The sequence below is a fragment of the Pavona decussata genome, unplaced genomic scaffold (genome assembly GCF_977016875.1).
Source record: "Pavona decussata unplaced genomic scaffold, jaPavDecu1.1 SCAFFOLD_164, whole genome shotgun sequence".
Taxonomy (NCBI): domain Eukaryota; kingdom Metazoa; phylum Cnidaria; class Anthozoa; order Scleractinia; family Agariciidae; genus Pavona; species Pavona decussata.
The window spans coordinates 103,916-129,882 of NW_028145575.1; the positions used below are offsets into that span (position 1 = coordinate 103,916).

General features: G+C 37.1%; 1 protein-coding gene and 1 long non-coding RNA gene across 2 annotated transcripts in view; one reads left to right on the forward strand and one right to left on the reverse strand.

The window, feature by feature from the left end:
* Positions 1–25,967, forward strand: part of LOC146464336 (uncharacterized) — a 114,099-nt gene that overhangs the window by 78,619 nt on the left and 9,513 nt on the right. The window contains exons 10-17 of the mRNA XM_085129852.1: positions 18,629–18,675; positions 19,459–19,743; positions 20,529–20,813; positions 21,595–21,879; positions 22,665–22,949; positions 23,747–24,064; positions 25,260–25,410; positions 25,653–25,858. Coding sequence (XP_084985978.1) covers positions 18,629–18,675; positions 19,459–19,743; positions 20,529–20,813; positions 21,595–21,879; positions 22,665–22,949; positions 23,747–24,064; positions 25,260–25,410; positions 25,653–25,858 — 1,862 coding nt within the window. The remainder of the gene's footprint in view (positions 1–18,628; positions 18,676–19,458; positions 19,744–20,528; positions 20,814–21,594; positions 21,880–22,664; positions 22,950–23,746; positions 24,065–25,259; positions 25,411–25,652; positions 25,859–25,967) is intronic.
* Positions 12,938–13,890, reverse strand: LOC146464338 (uncharacterized). Its single transcript, XR_014868506.1, has 2 exons — positions 13,761–13,890; positions 12,938–13,331 (listed from the first exon to the last, which is right to left on the reverse strand). It is a non-coding gene; the product is annotated as an uncharacterized LOC146464338 (long non-coding RNA).

Genomic DNA, 25,967 nt, shown 5'->3' on the forward strand with positions numbered 1-25,967 from the left:
AAACGTGCGCGGGCTCGACAACTTCTACTTTAATGCGGACTTGCAGTTCCTTCAAATCGCTTGCACGTTTATCATCACGGATTAAAAACTGCATGCCTCAGCATCTTAGAACAAAGACTTATCTGGATAAATTTTTCATTTAGGAAAGCTTCAGTTGTCTGTTTTCTTTCTATACTTTCATTGATGAAACGTAACAACTGGGCAAATCTTGCGTAAACAAACATGTCCTCGCAAACGGAAATAATTCTCCAATGTAACACTAGGATCAAATTTTAGGAGTTTGGTTTTTGGAAAATTTTTACTGAGTTGGCAACCCATGCCTTTTTTTTCCAAAAAATTAGAAACTTTAACTATTTTGAAACCAAAGGGGTGTTGCTTTATTTACCCTCTAAGTTGTGTATTTTTACTGAACATGGGGGTTGTTTTTTACCGCTTTGCGCATTGGGTGAATGCTTGGAAAACCTCTTGTCAACCTAGAATCAACGGGTTAAACTAGGAGTTGAAAATGTTATACAACAATTGATTCATGCGTCAGCTGTGCGTTCATCGAGATATTAGACAGAGCTGGTTTTAATAAGGGCAAAAATAACAGAAGAAACAATTTCGCTCTACAAAGAGAAACATTTTTGCTGGCTCTTCCTCTTTTTTAATTATAACCTTGGAACTCTACTTTTTATGTTATATATCAACGACTTACCAAATTGCTTGCAGGTTTCACAAACCAGAATGTAAGCCGATGATACCAGCTTGACGTTTGCTAGGGATGACATTAAGCATGTAAAAGACTGTATTTAGGACAAGAGAGGATGATGTATTCTAACTGACTGAGCGCCAGTCCGCCCATTGTAGTCACGTGCCCTGTTTTTCCACATGTTATGAGAATCGTACTTCAGATGTGAAGTTTTCTGCAGTTGGAAGTTTAGTTTTTGCTATTGTCTTCATCTTGACGTGCACAGAACTTGTAGGTATTGGATTTTATTTTCGTTTTTTTCCTTTGTCAAGTTTTTGCCGATGTAAACCATCATGTTGTGCCATGCTATTGAGCTAAAAACTGCGCGGCGTACATTTGTAATTAGTTGGCTGCCGAATCATTATATGGTTGTAATTGGTCGACTCGAAAAGTCTGTGTTTTTCCCCCGCAGATTGTCTTATGATCTATGCAAAGTGTACACTTAGTTATCAGCCAATAAGGTTACCTTAAACCTGACAACTTCTGACTAGATCCTATTTGCATCTAGGCAGAAGTCCTTCTCTTACTATAAATAATATGATGGCTGTGGAGCAGAAAGCATCAGCTTAATCTCTTGAGTTTACATGGAAGAAACTTTAAATTAAGAATCTCATAAAGAAAATTTCTGTAAAAGGATTGCTTCCCCCATTATTGTAATAAACGTATGCGACATTAAATCCCATTTTAATCAATCTTTATAATAGCCTGGTTCTTAATCTATCTCACTTCGATTATTGAGGTGTGGCAAACTGCAACAAAGGCATCTCTGATATGCTTCAAAACTTTCAAAATCGCGCAGCCTGTGTTTTAATGTTTGCTTATTGTATAGTAATTTGAGTGATTTCTTCCAGGTACTAGGGTGGCGAAAACTCTGTCATCAAAGGTTAGGAAAGAAATATATTATGATGCATAAACCTTAAAGTGCCTATCCCCCTTAGTCAATTCCTTTTTTTTCTCAAATGTAGACATGGAGAGTAAGTCTAAACAACCAGGAAAAATTGGCATTTGACGCGATCGAAATTAGTGTTCTTAGTGTTAAAACCGCGCCTTTGGAGGACTGGTACTAGTAAGAGTAGTGACGTCGACCCGGTTTCTCAGCCACAAGCGCACAACAAAACAGTAGTGAGTCGGACTGAATTCTTCGCAAGCTATTTGGGTTTCTGGTCGATTGTTTTAGCCCAAATGTCAAACACTGACTCCAATTCTGAGCAAACCTATATTTAAGATGATTGAGAATTTAGCTACATTTGCGGCTACGTGATTGAAGTCGAAATTCAAGCACGTAAAATGGGAGTAGAAGACCTACACAACTGCTATTCGCATGTTTACTGCTTCCGTATCTCGTTATTCTGGCCAATTTAGTTTCTTGTATGTTTAATTTGCAGCGAGTTAACACAATAATATGGAGGATTCGCACAATAGGTGCTTTCAACTTTCGTAAAACCAGCTTTCTGCTAGTATTGAAATCAAATTTACGATTTCTCCGCTTATTATTTTAGCAGCCGAACATTTTTGAGGGGATGGAATCTTGTCTTACTAAAGAGCGGCTGCATGTAAGAATCGAGAACTGCATTTCAGCCACCACTTAGTCGAATTTCTGATATTTCGTATGAGGATATCCTTGGATTAACTATTTTCGAAAATCAGATTATAAAGTTCCAAGGTATTTCATTTTTTGAGAAAATTGCAAGAGTTTGAAATGCGGCCTAGGTGCGGTCACGCGCCGATGAAAACCGCGAAAATTTAGGTCAAAGGACAAAGCCCCGTTCACGGTGTAAAATAACCCAATGAACTTGAAACTTTACAGAAACCTAGACCAACCATCGCACAAGAAAATAATACAATAAACATTCTAGACTCGCTGGCTACTTTTTAAAGCATACAGATTTGTGTACGCTACCCAAAATGGCCTTGAAACTAATGCCTATTTTTATTAAAATTAAAGTGTTTCTAGTGTGTAATTTTCTCTAAATTAAATCTTATATCCCGAAAGAAGAAGAAAAGAACTTTATTTGTTCTAAGTTTCAAGCTCTGATTCAAACTCTTTCTCACTCAAGGAAGATGGAATATGCGCGCGATACTTGCGGCTCGCAATTCACGTCGCGAATTATGAGATTAGAACCGATTCTCAAACACTTGGCATCTGGAGGCCGTGAATGTTTCCAAACATCACATATTGGGCCATAAAACTAATTAGACTGACTGAAGACAGCCATTCAATGTTTTTCGATCCCAGTTTTTTTCCTATTCTGCTCTAAAATATTATAGTTACAGGCCCGTAGCAAGGCTAAAGCAACTGGGGGGGCCGAGTAAAATGGTCAAACAAAACTACCCCTCCCCCGGATTAGGGAGTTTAAGATGCAACGAGAACATTAGATTTAGTAAGCAAAACAATAACTTTGCACCTGCATCACACTTTTTGGTACATTTCTTTGCCGTTTCTTTTACGCGGACTACCACGTGAAATTTACTAATTTTACGTTTGAAGGAGGTTGTAAACAAACGACGACAATTTTTTCTTTATCTTTATAAATTTGGAATCAGGCAGTAAGAATCAGACTGCAGGAGAATTTTTCTTCCTCTGGCTCTTGAGAGGACATATTTGTGTGGCTTTCGACAACGCGCGAAACACTAAATTGTTATAAACTAAAGCATTTTTATTACTACAATTGTCCTTGATTACAATCGATAGAAAACAAGTACTTTATTTCAACAGTAGTTTAGTTCAACAGCTTTCACGGCTTGAGATTGGTTGATTTCGATTTCGATTTCACAACGTAGGAGTGCCTTTGTTGTTGTTGTATATAAAAATAAACTGTTAGCGACGGAAACTGACAGGTAGGAAACAAATTATTGAAGATTGTGAAAAGGCATTTGCAGTGTCAAAGTTCAAGACTGATTGATGCACATTTTAAAATTTGTTTTAATTATATATTTTTTGGCACATTGTTTTGTAACTTCCAAAAATTCTGGGGGGGCTCAAGCCCCTCCTGCCCCTCCCCCTGCTACGGGCCTGACTGTTATTCCGGTCAATTAGCCTACGAAACATGTGTAACAAATTTGCATACCATTTCGATGTCGCAGGAAAAAGTAGTGCAAATCAAACTTTACAGCTCCTTTATCTTCTTAAATGAAGCAGTCGATCAGTAAAATGGAGAAAAACGTGAGACTTTGCTTCCGTCGTGTTATTTTAGGTGTTCGTTTTTCGCAGCGACGGCTCAAATCAATAAGCCAGTGTGAGACTGAACAACTGTAACTCGATATTCACTTCGCATAATAAACTTTCGCCGCTTCTGTATAAATATCAGCTTTAAGCAACTACTAACTAGGGAAAAAGACACAGAGTGACAAAATGTTCATGAATAGGGCTAATAAAGATATATTTAACTTTTGCTTTTACATAAATTTCAGTTTTAAGAAACTGATAACTATTGAATAAAACACAGAGTGACAAACGGTCCGTGAAAAATGCCGTTTTTGTACATGGCATCTTATGTACGTCATTTCCTTTTAAACTTGATCAGTGCTTTTTGTTATCTCCAGTCGCGGAGAGAAGAAGAGGAATTATGTGCCACGAGGCACAATGAAGGTAAGGAACAGCCATATTTGGATAACAATACATAAACTTAAAAAAGTCCCCCCCCCCCCCCCCCAAGAAAAAAAAGGGAAGGATGCCAATAATTCATGTAAGGCACCCGGTTTACTTGCCTAGCAAAACACGGTGTTCAAAAATTTGAATCTTGTTTTAGAGACGGTAACCAGCTGTCCTCGAATGACGCTTTTAACTTGTGAACCTTGCTATAGCGATTTCTGAAAAGGAGAGTTACTTTCCTTGTTATAACAACCAACCTGAAATTCGTACCGAAGAAACGGCCTCAACGACAACTCAAAGTCAGGCTAGTGAGTTTTACTTTTGACTTTATTACTCGACAGCTTGTAACATATGGCTATACATGCGTGGGTCTCCAGTGAGGAGCTGCAAGCCATAAAAATTATGCTAATTAATGTGTATTCAGCTTTTTTTCATTTTTCAGCTTCATATATGACGACGTTGTTGCAATTAGGTGTATATATCTTTTGACATTATTTTCCGTTTCTAGGTAATTATCACAAGGCCTTCAGTAATCAAAGTCGTCCGCAAATAATGTTGTTTAAAAAATAAATGATCCATGAAGGTGATATTTAGGATCAAGAACACGAGTTGAACTTGTTTCGTCAAAATTACGCATGTCGTTATTAATGTTTTCTGAATCTTTTAATTGTGCCTGTAGAATGATGACCAGATCAAACACACTTACAATAAACTATAACAATACTACAAAAAAACACTCACACTCACACTCACACTCACACTCACTCACTCACTCACTCACTCACTCACTCACTCACTCACTCACTCACTCACTCACTCTCTGAATGATTCCCTCCAAAATTAAAGTTTAGAGCGTGATATCGATTACCAGCCTCAGCCTGCAACTTGTAATTCAATTCAATTCAATTCATTTTATTTTTCCATTAACCAAAAAATACAACATAAATACATTATAAACTATTTACAAGATTTAATGTGTTAAAGGCTAGGAAGCCTATATAGAAACCGGGGGCTTATTAACTATAGGCTTCCTGGAACTATAGGATAAACCATAGAATTTAAGGGTACTGAATGAAAATTTCAATTAATTTTTTTTAAAAGAAGAAAAAAAGAAAGAAAGAAAACAAAAAGGTAAAGAAAAGGCGTGTAGCTCAACAAAGAGTCAATTTAACTAAGAAAGAAGGAATTTTTTAAGTCTTTTGCCAAACAAACTGATACTTTCACTGTTTTGAATTTCACGACCTAGCGAGTTGAAAAACGTAGGACCTTGAAACCGAATTTAGAATTTTCGAAGATTAGTTCGACAATAAGGTATATAGAAAAGGTTGGAATTTCTTGTATTATAAGAATGTATCTGGCTTGCAAGAGTAAACATATCACGAAAATAATTTGGAAGTAAGCTTCTATTAAAAAGATACATAAATTTACCTATTGGGTATAAATAAATGTCAGAGAATTTTAAAATCTCCTGTTCTTTAAAAAGAACACAGGTATGAGCATCAAAAGAAACTTTAGATATTATTCTGATTATCTTCTTTTGCAAAACAAGAATCCGATTTAAATTAGACTGATATGTCGATCCCCACACAGAAACACAATGAATTAAGTAAGTGTAAACTAGACTATAGTATAAGAACGTAAGGAGGTTTTGGGAAGGCAATAACTAGTAAATAATACCTATTGATTTTGATATATATTTTTCTAGAAACACTAAGAAAGTGAGGCTTCCATGACAAATGCTCATCGAGGATAACACCTAAAAATATTGTTTCTTTCACACGTTCAATTGCATTGTTGTCAATTTGAATAGATCGATATATCAAGTGTTTGCCTCCTTTGGGGTGGTCTAAAAACCATAAAATTTGATTTTTTAAAGTAATTGGACAGTTTGTTTGCTCGACACCATTGAGTCAATTGAAGCATTTCAGAATTCAAGATTCCAGGAAGCAAGTTAAAATCTTTTTGGGAGAAAAATTTGTTTGTATCATCTGCAAAAAGAATAAAGTCCACGACCTTTGACACGTTACACAGATCGTTACACAGAAAGCTCTTTATTGATGATAACGCTTAAAACACCTCTAACATTCCAATAGACTTTAAAGTTGCCTCTATCTGATTTACCCAATAAGTTTAGAAAAAATAGGAGTTCAAAGCAACTGAGCTCAAAGAAAAACTTAACCTTGAAGTACCCTTCACTACATTTTATGGTATACTGCAAGCCATCCCAAAAATATGGAAAGTAAAATTCCGCAACACAGTCTCTTCAAAGGTACAATCTCTCTCACTGCCGTCTACTAAAATTGCATATTCGACTTTACTTAGCAAATCCTATTTGATTCCAACCGGTGAGAGTAAAATTTTAAATTACGGCTTCACCACAGAAAACATCCAAAACGTCTATATGCTCCCCTTCCGAATCTTGCATGAACCAAAGCTTATAATTTTTCAGTTCAAAATTATTCAAAACATCCTACCTACGCAGTCCAATTTTTTCGTGCTGGTATAAAGGACAGTGACATTTGCCCGCTATGCAACTACGAAAGTCAATCATTGTTGCGCATGCTGTTTACCTGTAACATTTCCTACACGTTTTGGAACCTCTTTACGCGATGGTGGCACAAAACATACCAAGAACACAAAAAATCCTCTGAAAGTGTGATTCTGTATGGCTGGCACCAAAAATCAAACAACTGGTCAGCGCTCAATTACGCCCTCGTTATTGCCAAGTACCACATTTTTAGCGCTAGTGTTTGCAATGGCATTTTAAACTTTGAAAGCTTTCTTTTACGCCCGAAAAACAAAATCTTTGTTATGCGAACATAAGCAGTATCAAATAATAAATTAGAACAATTTGTGAAAACCTGGGCCCCTGTGTTTTTGTAATTTGTATGCACGTGAAGAATGCTGTGTAAAGACTTGTAAATGATTTTAGTTTTAAACTTCACGTGCAGTGTGCATTTATATGTAAGCGCGTGTATGTGTTAATTCTGTAAAGTGTTGGAAAGTCAGCATGTAACCAGGTTAAGCTTTAAGCGTTATCTTGTAACTTAACTTGTATCCATGTATCTCGTAAGTTAGCAGGCTTTATATTGTATTTGTAAAAAAAAAAAAAAAAAAAAGTATAGAACCCTGAGGCACCCCGCACTTAATTTCGCAAGACTCCGAACTGAAACCATTAAATTCCACATAATGTATACAGAACGAAATGCCAACAACAGATGTCGGCTTCAAAAAAGAACACAAAGTCAGAAGTCAGTCAGAAGTTGTCAGGTTTAAGGTAAGCTTATTGGCTGATAACTAAGTGTACACTTTGCATAGATCATAAGACAATCTGTGGGGAGAAAACACAGACTTTTCGAGTCAACGAAACACAACCATTTAATAATTCGGCAGCCAACTAATTTCAACTGAACATTGCGCATTTTGTGGCTCAATAGCATGCCACAACATGATGGTTCACATCCGTAAAAACTAGATAAACGCAATACACTGTATAAGTGAAGGTGCCAAAAAGGAAAAAACGAAAATAAATACAATACTTACAAGTTCTGTGCGCGTAAAAGATGAAAACAATGGCAAAGACTAAACTTCTAAGTGCAGTAAACTTGATAACTGAAGTACGATTCTCATAACATGTGGAAAAACATAATAACAGCAATGGGCGGACTAGCGCTAAGACCCTTAAATGTCCCCCAAAATTCGAAGAGTTTTCAGTTAGAATACGCTAATCGTCCTAAACACAATCTTTTACATGCTTAATATCATCCCTCGCAAACGTCAAGCTGGTATCATGAGTTTATATTCTGGTTTGGGAAAATTGCAAGCAATTCGTTAAGTCATTGATAAATAACAAAAAAAGTTGAGATCCAAGGTTGTAATTAAAAAAGAGGAAGGGCCAGCAAAAATGTGTTTTTTTGTATAACGAAATTTTTACTGCTGTTATTTTTGCCCTTATTAAAACCAGATCTGTCAAGAAAATTGATTAACTTTACTTCTTAGCCCAGCCCATGTTTGCACAATTTGAATTAATGAGTTCTTCATTTTCGTGTTCCTTTTTGAAGCCGACAGCTGTTCAGAGCATTGCGCTCTGTATACATTGCGAGTTACTGAGGCTAGTTATCGACATCACGCTTTAAAGTTTAATTTCGGAGGGAATCATTCAGAAATTTTCAGGTGAGTGTTTGTTTGTAGCATTGTTATAGTTTATTGTACGTGTGTTTGATCTGGTCATCATTCTACAGGCACAATTAAAGGATTGAGAATATGACATTAATAACGAAATGCGCAATTTTGACGAAAGAAGTTCAACTCGTGTTCTTGATCCTAAATATCACCTTCAATGATCATTTATTTTTTGAACATCAATATTTGAGGACGACTTCGATTACTGAAGGCCTTGTTATAATTACCTAGAAACGGAAAAAAAATCTCTAAAGACCTATACACCTAATTGCAACAACGTCGTCATATATAAAGCAGCAAAATGAAAGAAAGCCAAATACACATAATTTTCGTTGCTTGCAGCTCCTCAGTGGAGACCCAAGCGTGTATAGCTATATATTATAAGCGCTCGAGTAATAAAGTTAAAATAAAACTGACTAGCCCTTGTTTTGAAGTGTTGTGAAGACCGTTTCTTCTTCCTCTTCCCTCGGCGCCTGGAGATCACGGCAGAAGGCAATGATCAATTTTAAAAGGAAATGTCGTACATAAAATGCCAGGTATAAAAACGGCATTTTACACGGACCGTTTGTCACTCTGTGTTTTATTCACTAGTTACCAGTTTCTTAAAACTGAGATTTATGTAGACGCAAAAGTTAAATATGTCTTTATTTGTGCTATTTTTCATGAACATTTTGTCACTCTGTGTCTTTTTCGCTAGTTACCAGTTGCTTAAAGCTGATATTTATACAGAAGCGGCGAAAGTTTATTATGTCTCGTGTGTTGCCTGGCAATAAAAACTTTATTAACCAGCTCGTTCTTCGACATGATGACTTTGATGAATATAAATTGCCATTTTTGCTTGTATAGCAGTAGACGACTTTTAAGTGCTAACTGCTGAAAAAATATCGATGAAATCGATAAATGTTCAACACTTTCTGGCCGACTTATCGAAATAATAGTTCGAGAGATCTTTAAATATCTAACAAGTTTGAGGAAGAAATCCTGCAATTTATTGCCGGCCGGGTGTTTATTCTTCGCCAATCGTAGTTTATAGTGACGATCAATATTATATCAGCCTGTTCTACTTTTCCCCGCTAAACAGCTTTTTGTAAGTGGTTCCACTACATAGCGAATTTAAAATCTCGTTTCTTAAGGAATACTGGATCAAATTATTGTTTTGACGTTTAATGTTGTAAATTTAGTATTATTTTCGCTGAAAACCCTTTTTCAGGGAGTGTCATTAAAGTTTGTATTGTATTGTATGATCATTTGTATCGAGAAGGTGTGAAAATAATACGATTGGAAACATCCAAAGTTTCGACATGTGGATCTAAAACATCAAACAGCCAAGGCGCAACATGTCAAATCCCCCGGTATAGAGCCCACACTTACCATCTCTCTCTTTGAGATGCGTCCGACTTACAGAATTTTGGCATCAAAGGATTTCAGTGTTTAGTTTATTTCCACAAGTATTTGCAGTAGACACATCTGCGTGTTGCTTACCTGTTTTTGAAACATAGGCTAAATGTTCATGTGTACCAAGCAGACCAAAGTCTTTAAAATTCAGTTCGTTTAATTTTTTTCGTTTTCTTTCATGCAGTTTGTCTGTCTGTGCACGAAAGACGAGTAAGGAGGAAAGAAGACGACGATGAACACTGGGTGGATAGTAATATTGACGGTGAGTAAGTAGATGAACTAAACAACAGTCATAAGAGAATCTTTTTAATTTATCTCATAGTCGATCCCTTGGATTATAGAGCTCCTTTATTGGCCGACTGCGTTTTTTTTGGTGGATTATTACGAAAGTTGAAAGAACCCACATTTCTACAAAGAAAAGACCACTTTTTGTCTCAATCAAATCCAGATATCTGAGGTGATTTCATTAATTCCTTCCGAACAAACTAATAAACCATAATTTAACAGGAATAAAGTCATAAGACTTAGGAAATTCTAATTAATCAGCTTGGTATTTATGTAAGTTTGAATAACGTAGAGAAACACCTTTGTATTCGCAAGTATTTGTGTTTTCGTTAACGTCATTTATCTCAGTGCTATCACTGTTCTTTCACGAATGTTGTTACACGACTTTGTGAAGACTCTTCCAACTAAAGCCGCTTTTCGCGGCCGTGAAGGACTTAAAACTACCTTGATCATCATGGTTGTTGTTGTCCTCGACGTTAAACGGAGCAAAGCAGCTTTGTTCAGAAAACTTGTAACGATTTCAAATAGCTGTTCCATGGACTACTCAGCGAGCCATAACGTAGGGGTTGGCTTTTTAAAGGGATGAAATGATGAAGTACTGTTCCCTTTAACCCTTCCACTAATTTCTATTGACAGACCTGCACAAGTCTAATGGTCATGGCCACTGGTAAGTCAATTCTGTTTACTCGTCTGCAAGGTTTGGAAGTGGTTGGGTTATTCCGGGGCAGAGAGGGCTCCAGCCAGAAATTTAAAAGTGTTCTTCAAACTCGCTAGCACTACGCCTGCAATCTGTTGTAAAACAAGATGTCGGATATCACGACTTATTCGTGTTCCAAGATGTTTGTTATGCATATTCATGTTATGTGTACTTTTCCTATTTTCTTTTTTCCGTCTTTACATTTGTTTGTTTCATTCAATAGAAGGAACAATGCACAGCGCAGCTCTTTAACGAACAAATAATTAAGCATTCAAAGCTCCAAGTATTACCAGGTTACCTATGAGTTTTCGCTCTTGTCACTGATCCTAGCGTATGCGTCTTTATTTAGATGTGGTTTATGACAGAGAATGCGAATACACTGCAAGAAATTACACCGATCTGTGCGCATTACGCCATTGAGGTCATGCATTTTAGAAATGAATCCACGACCATGCAGTACTTTAAAATCTACACGTTCCGTTCCTTTTTTTATTTTTCAATGAGATTGCGTATAAATAACCTGAATTATCCATATATACTCAAGCGTACACGGAAAATAAACTCCTGTTACGTTTGGCAGAATTTATCTGACACAAAGTTTCCATACTGGATCAGAGTTGAGAGACAGGGCTAAAACCCGCCCTTTAATGGGTTTAGGACATTTTTTGATGGCTTAAACGCCAAGATATACTTAATATAGTACAAGCATTGCGCAAGGACACAGGATTATGACCCCAACTAACGTTTTTGTACCTGTTGTTGCATTTTTAGCGATGACTATCCTTGGCCACTGGAAGCTAGATGGCAGTGATCAGAACATAAGGTTGGTCAATTACTACATATTTGAGCGACCAGTAAAACATTATAGTTATTTGTAGGAAAAAGGTTCCGCTGTAATTGAACTATATGTTTCGAACAACATAATCCTGTTCAAGGTTGACATGTAAATCATTTTAGCTAACTTAGTAATCTAAAATTCGCCAACCGTTGTTTGGCACGATAGCTAAATGTTCATACGTCTCTGATACACTCGATTGCAAAAACGTTGACACCTAAAAAGCATAAACCATGAACGATGAGGCCCAACGGATTTGTGGGTAGTGTTTAAAAATTGCCCCTTGTTGGCCAACTTGACACTTTAAGGAAAGTTTGGACAGTTTTCATCATTCACCAGGTGCAACTAATTTTGGTTATCAACCGTCGCACGAGAGTAGGAAATTAACTACAATTATACCCATAAACCCATTGGGTCTCGGGTCTCATCGGTCACGGTTTATGCTTTTTAGGCGTCAACGTTTTGGCAATCGAGTGTATTCTTGGTTTTCACATGACGTCATAAAAAACTGAAATTCATAACTAAACACAATTTTGGGTTTTTATCTTCATCACATATAAGAAAATCTAAATTTCCATCGGCTTGCTTGTTTTCAGCAGGATAGCATTCTTTGTTTTGAAAATAGAGCAGTTTGAATTTTAGATTTTTGCGCAGTGCGTGACAGAAGGATTGCAGCTCTAAACATGTCACGTACATGAAAACATCGATTCGCCTCGATTAGGAGATATCGCACAGCCCTGTAGCTTTCACACGTTGTTTATGTATCACTCTTCTACAACATATCAATTTCTTGACTTTACCTTTTGAATGGTTGAGGATTTTATTTTTTCCCTTGCGTGACGATGTGTGAGGTGAAAACCACATATATGATTAAAATGGCATTTGGCAACGGATTGGAGTGAGACTGTTAATTACTGGAGGGTTTATAATCTGTTGGACAGTATGGTACTACACTATATTGTACCAGTTGTTCGTACGTCCCTCGTGCCCACTTGTGTTTTATTCTTCACAGCCTACATCTTGGATTTCTCGACTTCTAAAAACCTCAGTTACCCGCTAAAATTGATCCAAAATTAATTATAAACGAAAAATATTAGAGTAGCGATAATGCGTTTCAATTTTTAGAACATAACATTCTAAATTCTTAAAACATGGCTATCAATTCTTTATTGCCATGGAAAATCAAGTCACGTGAGCAAATCATTTTGTCAGATTAACGTTCAGACCAAAGGAGGATGTTACTATCTTCCCGGCATGCACCGCGTAGCAACTATATTATCAAACGGCTGGCCCTAGGTGAATCTCATTTTTCAATGGACGCCGTCGATATAGTAACGCGGCAACTCGAGGTTTTCAAGAAATCGAGTGTTATTTACTTGAATTGCGTGGATTTAGCCGTCGATATCAGGCAGTCTTCGGAAATGCTGCATTTATAGAGTATAAGATGCTTCTCGGGCACGTGAACTTTCCAGATGAGCTGAAAAATCGGAGATTGGTGCTGTTTCCGAACACGCCGCAAACAGTGACAGTTTGAAAACGTTCCATCGACCGCTTGAAGCACGTTTCGTGCCTTTCTCGGCGACCTCTTCAGATGTTGACTTGAGGGTAATGGCTCCTACAATAAAACAAAATACATGAAGCGAAAACATGTAAAGAAAATCTTGAATACTAGGAGCTTGGAACAGAAGTCCCAAGCAATATAAATACAGGTCGAATCATGACACAAATCGCGGCAAAAATCCCTCACATTCAACTTCAAAATTTTTGTTGAAAACGCGGAGTCAATAGGAGTCGATCAGTTCCCAGTGCAACTTTGAAATATAAAAGCTAATATTTGAATATTATAATCCTATTGACTCGTCGTTTACTGAAGTTCCGAAATAACGCATTCAAAATAGGTCATGCATATTCAATAACAACAGTCATGGTTGACAAGCCACGAACAATACGCAAAGTATTGCTGTTTTGAAGAATATCTCTCTCTGAAAAATATTCCTTTCCCTTATTTGAATGTAAATGAAATAAATAAAGATAAATTACTCACCATGGATCATTTGTGATACGAAGAAATCCAGCTCAAACTTGGCCTCAAACACGCGCATTCCTCTCACTGACCGGAAGCCATTTTACCGAAATTGGCGCAAGGTACGATGGGAAGATAGTAATATCCTCCTTTGTTCAGACCTACATGCAATATAAGGGGAGAGGGTGGTTGGACCCCCTCCTGCTTTTTCGTTGCGTTACGGTAGTTTGAAAAGTTTTGATCTTTAATTTAATAGATAGCCTTTTATGTCGGCTACATAATAATGTTAATATTATAGGAGATATTATAAACTAAATTCGATTTTGAGACGGCGATACGACTTTATATTGACGGCTAGTTGGGAGAAAATATATTCCGTATTGGGCGGAGTCGCGAAGCGACGGAGCCCAATACGGAATATATTTTCTCCCAACGCCGTCAATATAAAGTCGTATTGCCGTCTCAAAATAGAATTTAGTTTTTTATCGCGATACTGACATTTTGTTGGAGAGAGTAAACGGATAAAGTACAAATCGTGCGCTGATTGAAAGAGAAATTCTTACTTCAGTTAAACTGTAGCCATGGTAATATGCCTGCGCGAAATTTTTTCTCGGGGCGGGTTTTTTGAATTTTTGGCTTTAAATTTTACGTCAAAACAAAGAAAATGCAAAAATTTACAGTCCATAAAGCACCTACCATTGATGAAATAGACGAGCTAGTAGGTTTGAACATTTTACAAACAAATGTAATTGAAAACTTGTTACCGCCGAGATAAAGCTTATTAAACAACAACATGAAAACAGTGATGAATAAACCTCACAACCAGAAGTAAGAATAAAAAGAGCAACCATACTAGTACCCAAAAAACGAAAACAGAGCATTGTTATCCTAGCTTAGATGCCGTGGAGATTTGGAAATTTGATAGAGACCAAGCGGCGAAGAATACTGTAAAAATTACCGAGTCTGCCGTTCGGCGCTACGACGAGAAAAGCCATGAAAGAGAACGCAGCAGAGCTCTTGGAGCAATTTTTTTTCTAGAGATAAGAGACATCAGAAAGGAAACAGATCCTTTTGCTTTGAAAATGCCATAATATTTTGGAATTTAAGCTCTTTGTTATTTATCGTGGCCGCTTTCACACTCAGGAAAGTCTTTTAACTAAATTTCTCTTCATCGAATCTTCGCTTACCTTCAAGAAAAAGGTTGTATCCGCTGTATCATGGTACATGTTCACCACAAAAAAAAAAATATTATAAGTGGTCCTTGAACAGTGCCAGAAGCTTTGTAAACTCAAATGAAAAGATATAAACAACACCATCCAACGCCGCATGTTCATTCACAGAAGTAAAATTTCGATCTGTGCGCGCCGAACCCATTTAAGTGCCGTGCTTCCATGCTTACGTGACAGTCTTTGAGCCAATCAGAAACCGTTATTTTGAGACGGCAATACGACTTTATATTGACGTCTCAGCGCAATTGGAAGATCCCCCAGGATCGCGATAAAAGCAAATGGCGCTGCTGGGTGTCAGTGACGTCATACAACGCGATAACGTTTTGATTATCACCTCTTAGCTGAAAAAAAAAAACAACAACAACAACAACAAAATCAAAACAAAAAAAAAAATTATAATAATTATCAATTCCTGGCAGGGTTTTTAAAAGAAGGTTATACTATTTAAATGGGGAGATATTGTTTGGTTGACGTTTCTTTTCTTATCTCAGTTTCAGTGGTAATCCATCCTATATCGAAGGGTGGTGTCCAGGAAGCAAGGCCCCCATCTTCGACCGATCAAATTCCTTCGCCACTGCTCCGATAATCTATCTCAATCGCAGGAGTTTTTCCATTTCCTGTTGGATAAAACCAACGGGTAGCCTTACAACGGGCGACCGTGCGTTTTATAACGACTGGACTTATCCATGGCAGTTTCAATTCCTTCTTAGAAACCAGAAGGTTGGATTTGGTCGCCATAGCACCGACAATAGCTATAAGTGGTACTACTTTCACGGTGGCGTTAAAGTTTCTTCGAACATTTGGACACACGCTGCAGTCACGTGGGATCACGCAACTGGAAATTCAACAATTTATGTTAACGGTAAAAACGTAGGTTATCGTACGTTTCCCTCCAGAGAAGTATCCTTCTACCAACCGACGGGAAAGCCATACAAAATTGGCAATGACGGTCACCGACACGATCACCAGTTCCATGGATCAGTTATGGATCTTTATGTTTTTGGCACGGCATTATCACTGGATCAAATCAATAAACTAAGAGGTTATTGCCTAATTTCCTTTTTATAAACATAAGTCACTGGTTACATTTTAACTCTTCGTCGTGGCATAAGTGAAATAAACTGAAATTTAAGGCACTAGTTTTGATTGACTGATAATAAAACAGAGCCCATGATCTAAAAACCGGCTAAACTACTCGGTCTGGAGTTTTATTTTTAATTTAAATTACTTGTTTCTTAGGTTCTTTTTGTCTATTTCGTCCATGTTGCACGGGTTTAGTCATCCTTTTACCATGGGGAAGTTTTAAAAGCTAATTTAAAAACTATTAACGTTAACTACTAACGTTAACGTGAAGATTGCCTTCGCGGGGGGGGCATAAACGTTTGAGTGTGGTTGCGCTAAATATCCATGTCGCAACTCATCGTATGCAACATATCGGCTTCAAGAAAGATCGAAGGTACCAGGTTCAAATCACACTCAGATACTCTCAAGTTCAGCTCTGCAACCAGCTCGAACTAAACAGCTAGTCCTCCATTTTAAATTTAATTGGTTTTGATTTATAAATATTTGCTTGAACTTAATATAAGTATTTAATGACGGTGACTCCTTTTGCTATTGGGCAAATGTTCTAAGCATCTCAGGACGATCTGAGAGACCCAGATTTCTTTGGGACGGCACCTAGAGTTATTGTCGCTTAATTACCTCTTAAATTGCATGCATTTCTATCCTCAATTTTATTTTTGAATTCCAAATCATCTTGCTGTACCTAAAACTGTAATAAACAGCTAAATACACTTCCTTTACCAGCCATGCACTTACATGTATACGATTTCCAAACAGTGTGCCCACGATGATTAAAAACTTATTAACAGCTAATCTGTCAACTTTTTTTCCACGCTATTGAAATCGTTAAGATAATCATGTTTCTATTTATGATCCTCTGCAGGTGTACCTGTTATCGTAGACAGGGGCAAAGAAGTTACAGGTGGAACCGTTCTAGTCAAATGGGAGCCTCCCACGGAGCGAATATGTCCTGTTCTGCAGTACAACGTCAACTACAGAGAAGTAATTTTGCCTGCTGAAAAAGGCCATTGGAACTCAATTTCTGTCAGTGGAAACACCACCAGCTATACCCTTCACCTGGAGTGTTGGAAACAGTATGAAATAACCGTCACGTCATTCTATTCATACGGAGAAAGTGACAAGAAGGACAGCAAGATATGGAACTTCAACACTGGAACTAAAGGTAAAGGTTGGTGCTTAACCCAGATTTTCGTGACACTAAGAGGTAACTATGGGTGTTTAATACTCTCTTCTGGATTGCATACTTTTATTTTCGGGCAAAAATCATGACTTTTTTCCTTGGTTAATCACAGGCTAAACTAGTCGGTCTGGAGTTTTATTTTTTATTCAAACCATTTGTTTCTTAAGGTCGTTTTGTCTCCTTCTTCCATGTTGCATGGTTTTAATTAGTATTCCTTTCACCATGGAGAAGTTTTAAAACTAATTTAAAAACTACGATATAGTTTTACGATTATAGTGATACGAGCAATAATGTTTCGTTGAGAATTGCTTACGCGAGGGGGCATAAACGTTTGAGTGTAGTTGCGTTAAATATCGTCGCAACTCATCGTATGCAACATATCGGCTTTAAGAAAGATCGAAGGCATCAGGATCAAATCACACTCAGATACTCTCAAGTTCAGTTCTTCTACCAGCTCGAAGTAAACAACTAGTCCTCCTTTAGTCTGTTAAATTATGACTAGTTTTAATTAATTTTAAATTATAAATATGTGCTTCTACTTAATATAAGTATTTTAGAACAGTCCTTCCTTTTGTTATTTCGCATACGTTCTATGCATCTTGGGACGATCCGAGGAACCCTGAGTTCTTTAGGACGGCGCTTACTAATTCAAAGGTATTTTGTGCGGTTTATGGGTATGTGAAAAAAAAAAAGATCTAAGAAATGGCTATAAAACCTTAAAAAAAAAACAAAGGAAATTGAGGGTAACTACGCATTTATGTAGAGGTAATTAAGCTTGATTTTGAAAAAAATAAATACATTTGTTACATCTTTATATATTTATTTTTGGAATTATTGTCGCTTGATTATCTCTGGAAAGTGCATGGTTACCCCTAATTCTGTTTTTGGGTTTCAAAATCTCTTGCTAACATCTGTTTTTCTCCCTCATAGTTATAAGCCGTGCAAAAATACTTCTGCATTACTAGGAACCGTCCTTAAGTGGATTACCTGGAAACCTAACTATAATAAACGACTAAATGCAACTCCATCACAAGCCATAAGCTTTCCAAACAGTGTACTTCGGATGATTGAACACTTATTAATAACTAGTCTGTCAACTTTTCTTCCACGCTATTGAAAACGTTAAGATAATCATGTTTCTATTTACAATCCTTTGCAGGTGTACCTGTTATCGTAAACAAGAGCAAGGAAGTTACAGGTGGAACCGTTCTAGTCAAATGGGAGCCTCCCATGGAAAGGATATGCCCTGTTCTGCAGTACAACGTCAACTACAGAGAAGAAAAAGGCCACTGGAACTCAACTACTGTCAGTGGAAACACCACCAGCTATACCCTTCACCTGGAGTGTTGGAAACAGTATGAAATAACTGTCACCTCCTTTTATTCATATAACGAAAGTGACAAGGAGGACAGCAACACGTGGAACTTCAAAACTGGAACTAAAGGTAAAGGTTTGTGCTTAACCTAGATTTCCGTGACACTAAGAGGTACCTATGGGTATTCAATACTCTCTTCTGGATTGCATACTTTTATTTTCGGGCAAACACCACAATTTTCTTTTCCTTGGGTAAAGAGTGTTAATTAATTAGTTTTAATTTATAAATATGTGCTTCTACTTAATATTAGTGTTTTAGAACAGTGCTTCCTTTTGTTATTGCGCATGCGTTCTATGCATCTCGGGACGATCCGAGAAACCCTGGTTTCTTAAGGACGGCGCTTACTAAATCAAAGGTATTTTTGTTCGGTTTATGGGTATGCGGGAAAAGAAGATCTAAGAAAGGGTCATAAAACTCCAAAAAAAAAAATTGAGGGTAACTACACATTTTTCAGAGATAATTAAGTTTGAATTAAAACAACAACAACAACAACAACATTCGATACATCTTTATATTTTTTTACAATTATTGTCCCTTTATTATCTCTGGAAAGTGAATGGTTACCCCAAATTCTGTGTTTAAATTTCAAAATCTCTTGCTAAGATCTGCTTTTTTTCCGCACAGTTATAAGCTGCGCAAAAATACTTCTGTATTAGTAGGAACCGTCCTTCAGAGGATTACCTGGAAAACTAACTATAATAAACAACTAAATGCAACTCCATCACAGGACATAAGCTTTCCAAACAGTGTGCTTTGGATGATTGAAACTTGTTAATAACTAATCTGTCAACTTTTCTTCCACGCTATTGAAAACGTTAAGATAATCATGTTTCTATTTACAATCCTTTGCAGGTGCACCTGTTATCGTAAACAAGAGCAAGGAAGTTATAGGTGGAACCGTTCTAGTCAAATGGGAGCCTCCCATGGAAAGGATATGTCCTGTTCTGCAGTACAACGTCAACTACAGAGAAGAAAAAGGCCACTGGAACTCAACTACTGTCAATGGAAACACCACCAGCTATACCCTTCACCTGGAGTGTTGGAAACAGTATGAAATAACTGTCACCTCCTTTTATTCATACAACGAAAGTGACAAGGAGGACAGCAACACGTGGAACTTCAAAACTGGAACTAAAGGTAAAGGTTTGTGCTTAACCTAGATTTCCGTGACACTAAGAGGTACCTATGGGTATTCAATACTCTCTTCTGGATTGCATACTTTTATTTTCGGGCCAACACCACAATTTTCTTTTCCTTGGGTAAAGAGTGTTAATTAATTAGTTTTAATTTATAAATATGTGCTTCTACTTAATATTAGTGTTTTAGAACAGTGCTTCCTTTTGTTATTGCGCATGCGTTCTATGCATCTCGGGACGATCCGAGAAACCCTGGTTTCTTAAGGACGGCGCTTACTAAATCAAAGGTATTTTTGTTCGGTTTATGGGTATGCGGGAAAAGAAGATCTAAGAAAGGGTCATAAAACTCCAAAAAAAAAAAAATTGAGGGTAACTACACATTTTTCAGAGATAATTAAGTTTGAATTAAAACAACAACAACAACAACAACATTCGATACATCTTTATATTTTTTTACAGTTATTGTCCCTTTATTATCTCTGGAAAGTGAATGGTTACCCCAAATTCTGTGTTTAAATTTCAAAATCTCTTGCTAAGATCTGCTTTTTTTCCGCACAGTTATAAGCTGCGCAAAAATACTTCTGTATTAGTAGGAACCGTCCTTCAGAGGATTACCTGGAAAACTAACTATAATAAACAACTAAATGCAACTCCATCACAGGACATAAGCTTTCCAAACAGTGTGCTTTGGATGATTGAAACTTGTTAATAACTAATCTGTCAACTTTTCTTCCACGCTATTGAAAACGTTAAGATAATCATGTTTCTATTTACAATCCTTTGCAGGTGTACCTGTTATCGTAAACAAGAGCAAGGAAGTTATAGGTGGAACCGTTCTAGTCAAATGGGAGCCTCCCATGGAAAGGATATGTCCTGTTCTGCAGTACAACGTCAACTACAGAGAAGAAAAAGGCCACTGGAACTCAACTACTGTCAGTGGAAACACCACCAGCTATACCCTTCACCTGGAGTGTTGGAAACAGTATGAAATAACTGTCACCTCCTTTTATTCATACAACGAAAGTGACAAGGAGGACAGCAACACGTGGAACTTCAAAACTGGAACTAAAGGTAAAGGTTTGTGCTTAACCTAGATTTCCGTGACACTAAGAGGTACCTATAGGTATTCAATACTCTCTTCTGGATTGCATACTTTTATTTTCGGGCAAACACCACAATTTTCTTTTCCTTGGGTAAACAGTGTTAATTAATTAGTTTTAATTTATAAATATGTGCTTCTACTTAATATTAGTGTTTTAGAACAGTGCTTCCTTTTGTTATTGCGCATGCGTTCTATGCATCTCGGGACGATCCGAGAAACCCTGGTTTCTTAAGGACGGCGCTTACTAAATCAAAGGTATTTTTGTTCGGTTTATGGGTATGCGGGAAAAGAAGATCTAAGAAAGGGTCATAAAACTCCAAAAAAAAAATTGAGGGTAACTACACATTTTTCAGAGATAATTAAGTTTGAATTAAAACAACAACAACAACAACAACATTCGATACATCTTTATATTTTTTTACAATTATTGTCCCTTTATTATCTCTGGAAAGTGAATGGTTACCCCAAATTCTGTGTTTAAATTTCAAAATCTCTTGCTAAGATCTGCTTTTTTCCGCACAGTTATAAGCTGCGCAAAAATACTTCTGTATTAGTAGGAACCGTCCTTCAGAGGATTACCTGGAAAACTAACTATAATAAACAACTAAATGCAACTCCATCACAGGACATAAGCTTTCCAAACAGTGTGCTTTGGATGATTGAAACTTGTTAATAACTAATCTGTCAACTTTTCTTCCACGCTATTGAAAACGTTAAGATAATCATGTTTCTATTTACAATCCTTTGCAGGTGTACCTGTTATCGTAAACAAGAGCAAGGAAGTTATAGGTGGAACCGTTCTAGTCAAATGGGAGCCTCCCATGGAAAGGATATGTCCTGTTCTGCAGTACAACGTCAACTACAGAGAAGAAAAAGGCCACTGGAACTCAACTACTGTCAGTGGAAACACCACCAGCTATACCCTTCACCTGGAGTGTTGGAAACAGTATGAAATAACTGTCACCTCCTTTTATTCATACAACGAAAGTGACAAGGAGGACAGCAACACGTGGAACTTCAAAACTGGAACTAAAGGTAAAGGTTTGTGCTTAACCTAGATTTCCGTGACACTAAGAGGTACCTATAGGTATTCAATACTCTCTTCTGGATTGCATACTTTTATTTTCGGGCAAACACCACAATTTTCTTTTCCTTGGGTAAAGAGTGTTAATTAATTAGTTTTAATTTATAAATATGTGCTTCTACTTAATATTAGTGTTTTAGAACAGTGCTTCCTTTTGTTATTGCGCATGCGTTCTATGCATCTCGGGACGATCCGAGAAACCCTGGTTTCTTAAGGACGGCGCTTACTAAATCAAAGGTATTTTTGTTCGGTTTATGGGTATGCGGGAAAAGAAGATCTAAGAAAGGGTCATAAAACTCCAAAAAAAAAAAAATTGAGGGTAACTACACATTTTTCAGAGATAATTAAGTTTGAATTAAAACAACAACAACAACAACAACATTCGATACATCTTTATATTTTTTTACAATTATTGTCCCTTTATTATCTCTGGAAAGTGAATGGTTACCCCAAATTCTGTGTTTAAATTTCAAAATCTCTTGCTAAGATCTGCTTTTTTTCCGCACAGTTATAAGCTGCGCAAAAATACTTCTGTATTAGTAGGAACCGTCCTTCAGAGGATTACCTGGAAAACTAACTATAATAAACAACTAAATGCAACTCCATCACAGGACATAAGCTTTCCAAACAGTGTGCTTTGGATGATTGAAACTTGTTAATAACTAATCTGTCAACTTTTCTTCCACGCTATTGAAAACGTTAAGATAATCATGTTTGTATTTACGATCCTTTGCAGGTGCACCTGTTATCGTAAACAAGAGGAAAGAAGTTACAGGTGGAACCGTTCTCGTGAAATGGGAGCCTCCCGTGGAAAGGATATGTCCTATTGTGCAGTACAAAGTCAACTACAGAGAAGAAAAAGGCCACTGGAACTCAACTACTGTTAATGGAAACACCACCAGCTATACCCTTCATCTGGAGTGTTGGAAACAGTATGAAATAACTGTCACCTCCTTTTATTCATACAACCAAAGTGACAAGGAGGACAGCAAGATATGGAACTTCAAAACTGGAACTAAAGGTAAAGGTTTGTCCTTGACGCAGATTGCCGTGACACTTAAGGAGTACCTATAGTTATTCAGTACCCTCTCCTAGATGACGTTCTTTAATTTTCAGGCAAAAATCATGATTTTGGTTTCCTTGGATAATCACAGTTTTGACACTACATATAATTGCTCCTCATTAAATCTTACCTCAGGGTCGCCATTAGCAGCATGGTTGCATAATAATTTTTGAGGCAGGACTATGATCTAAATGACTTTAGTTCTTTAGTTTTTATTTTTACTAACAGAGTCCGCGATTTGTAAGCTCTTTTGAAAGCAGCCAACAAATGTGAATATAAATATAAACTATAATACACAAGTTTCTTCAAAATAAATCGTTTGTCTCACGGTTGTGTAGTATAGGTGTAGTTAGCGACGTTTCCTCGTCTTCATCAGGCGTTGGTGTCGACTGACTGCATGCGGATTGGTGGTAATTATCGCATTTTGATCATTTCCACACCAATACAATCATGAGATAAACAATCAAGACTGATCAATCATTCAAAACTATGATAAACGAAGATCAAAATAAGCCGTTTTTCAAACAACACAGTAACATTTGAAAAGGTTTTCCCCAAAGGCGCAACTTGTGTCAAACTAATAAATGTTATCGTATTGTCTTGAAAATATGAGCTACGTATATACCCAAAAGATTTCTTAAGCCATTTCTAAATTTTTTGGATACAGATAGGCATGGGCCGAGGAAGTTCGGGGGATTTGGAACGATTTTCCCCGCAATCAAACAACTTTTTTTCTTTTTAAACATTATGTGCAGATACATTATTGCCCCCTACAATAACAAACAGCGAAACTGAAACAGTGGGCTGTGATGTCAACGTTACTTGGATTAAACCTGTTGATAACGGATGTCCGCTGATCATGTATTCGGTGTACTATCGAGAGATACAGTCACATGAAACAGGAGCTCCCTGGCAGGAAGTTAGAATCAATGACAATTTGAAGACTCATCATGTTCTTCCATTAAGATGTGATACGCAGTACGTGATCGAAATGTCCGCCTGGAATGAGTTGGGTCAGAGCAACAGATCAAGAAGGTGGAATATAAAAACAAACTCAGACGCGTTTCCAAGAAGTAAGTATTTGGATCCTTTTGCATGTTTTATCAGAGAGTCGAGGGTATAAAGGATGTGCTTAAAAGTAACTTCATCCTGGAACTGAAATCCGCATGCCAGATGGCGCTACTCCAGATCTTCTGCCATCTTCAGTGTCATGTATACGAGCGCCTTGAATAACCCGAGATACTTCCGGATGTAAATTGAACGGGGGAGGGGGGGGGGGGGGGGAGCTCGATAAGTTCAGTTGTAGGGTTGTCAAAAGTGTTTGTTTTATATACCAAGACTCTTGTTTTTGTTTGAGACGTTTCAAGGGAACAATAACAAATAATACACCATTTCCGATATATTTTAAAATTCTAGCTTGGCTGCGAGGCTTCGGGGAATAAAGTAACAGAAGTTACATTGAAGTTCACAGATGTTCAAGTTTAAATTTATTTGTTTTATCCCCCAAGCCTCGTAGCCAAGCTGAATTTTATTATATCGGAAATGGTCTATTTGATGGATCTGAAGAACGTAATAGGTTACTTTCCAAACCAATTGGTCAATTTCAGCTCCGGCATGCAGTATCACGCTGTGAATGTTGTACACGGGGTCGCAAAAATGGGACAATTTATTCTAGATAGGGGAGGCAGATAAAAGATTATTATTTGAAAGAAAGTCAACGTTAACAAGTTCCAGCTACCTTCTCCACCCAAGCCTTGGCCAGTTACTTCCTCGAACACAGTCTCTGCACGCGAGTCAAAAGCAGCAAAAACAAGGATATTTTTACAATTACTGTTATTCGATACCATCAGTTACTATGTGCGGCTGATTTTTACGCCTCCTCTCTGAATGTTGAACAGCCACACCAAATTAGGTTTTTGCCAAAAATGAAAGATCTTCGTCCGACTATTAAAACTTCCCGAACAGCAATATGTAACAGTACTAAGAAATAGGCAATTGTAGATCCTCTCTCCACCCTCACCCCATTCCCCGCAATGGATAAAATCTCCTATTTCTCTTTGATAATAATCATTGAATTATCCGCATACCATTAAAATTTACACAAAGTTCGTGACGGGGAATAATGTTAAAAAATATTAGCTGGGTAAACTTGTGTTTGCTTGAGCTGGAAATGGACTGGCGTCATTTCTAATGTTAGTTTAGATTGAACAGGGCAATTGATTGACTTCCCTCAGTAACAGGAATTATTCTCTTGACAATCATTTTCAGACACGAGTTCTTGGACATTTTCAGCCTTGATGATTGGTTTAATATCGGGGATGGTTGTCCTTCTTGTGATCACTTTCATCGTGGTGACATCCTGGATTCATAAAAAAGCAGTGAAAAAGAATAGGTTGGCACGTAACTCGGAATCCCGGAGGTATTAATCTTTATACATCTTTCAAAACATTTATAACTATCTTTCACATAACTTTTTTTTACTAGATACATCACAAGTTTCAAAATAACAATATTTACACCGTTTAAAAATATATATATTTATACTGACTAAGGCCCAAAATGTCTGTCTTCGGTTACCGGACAAAATTCGACCAATGAAAATTAGCATAATGTGGTTCTTCCTTTCTTTCTTATTATTATTATTATTTTTTTTTTTTACAGATCGAAGTCAACCATTATACCCCTTCGACGATGGGAGGTTCTACCGGAACAAGTCGAGTTCAAAGAGGAGATTGGTCGTGGCGCATTTGGTAAAGTGCTCAAAGGTGATTTCAGGGAGTCACCTGGAATTGAGGTGTTTTACAAGTCCAGAACTCAGACTGTCGACTTTAAAGAAGGCCGGACAGTAGCTGTTAAAGTGTTAGAAGGTAAACGACTTCAGACATATTAACCTTTTACTTACAGGATCAAAGGGTTGAAACCAAAGAATACCTATTTGTAAATGCTAAGAACAAACAACGTCGCTTGTGAAAATGC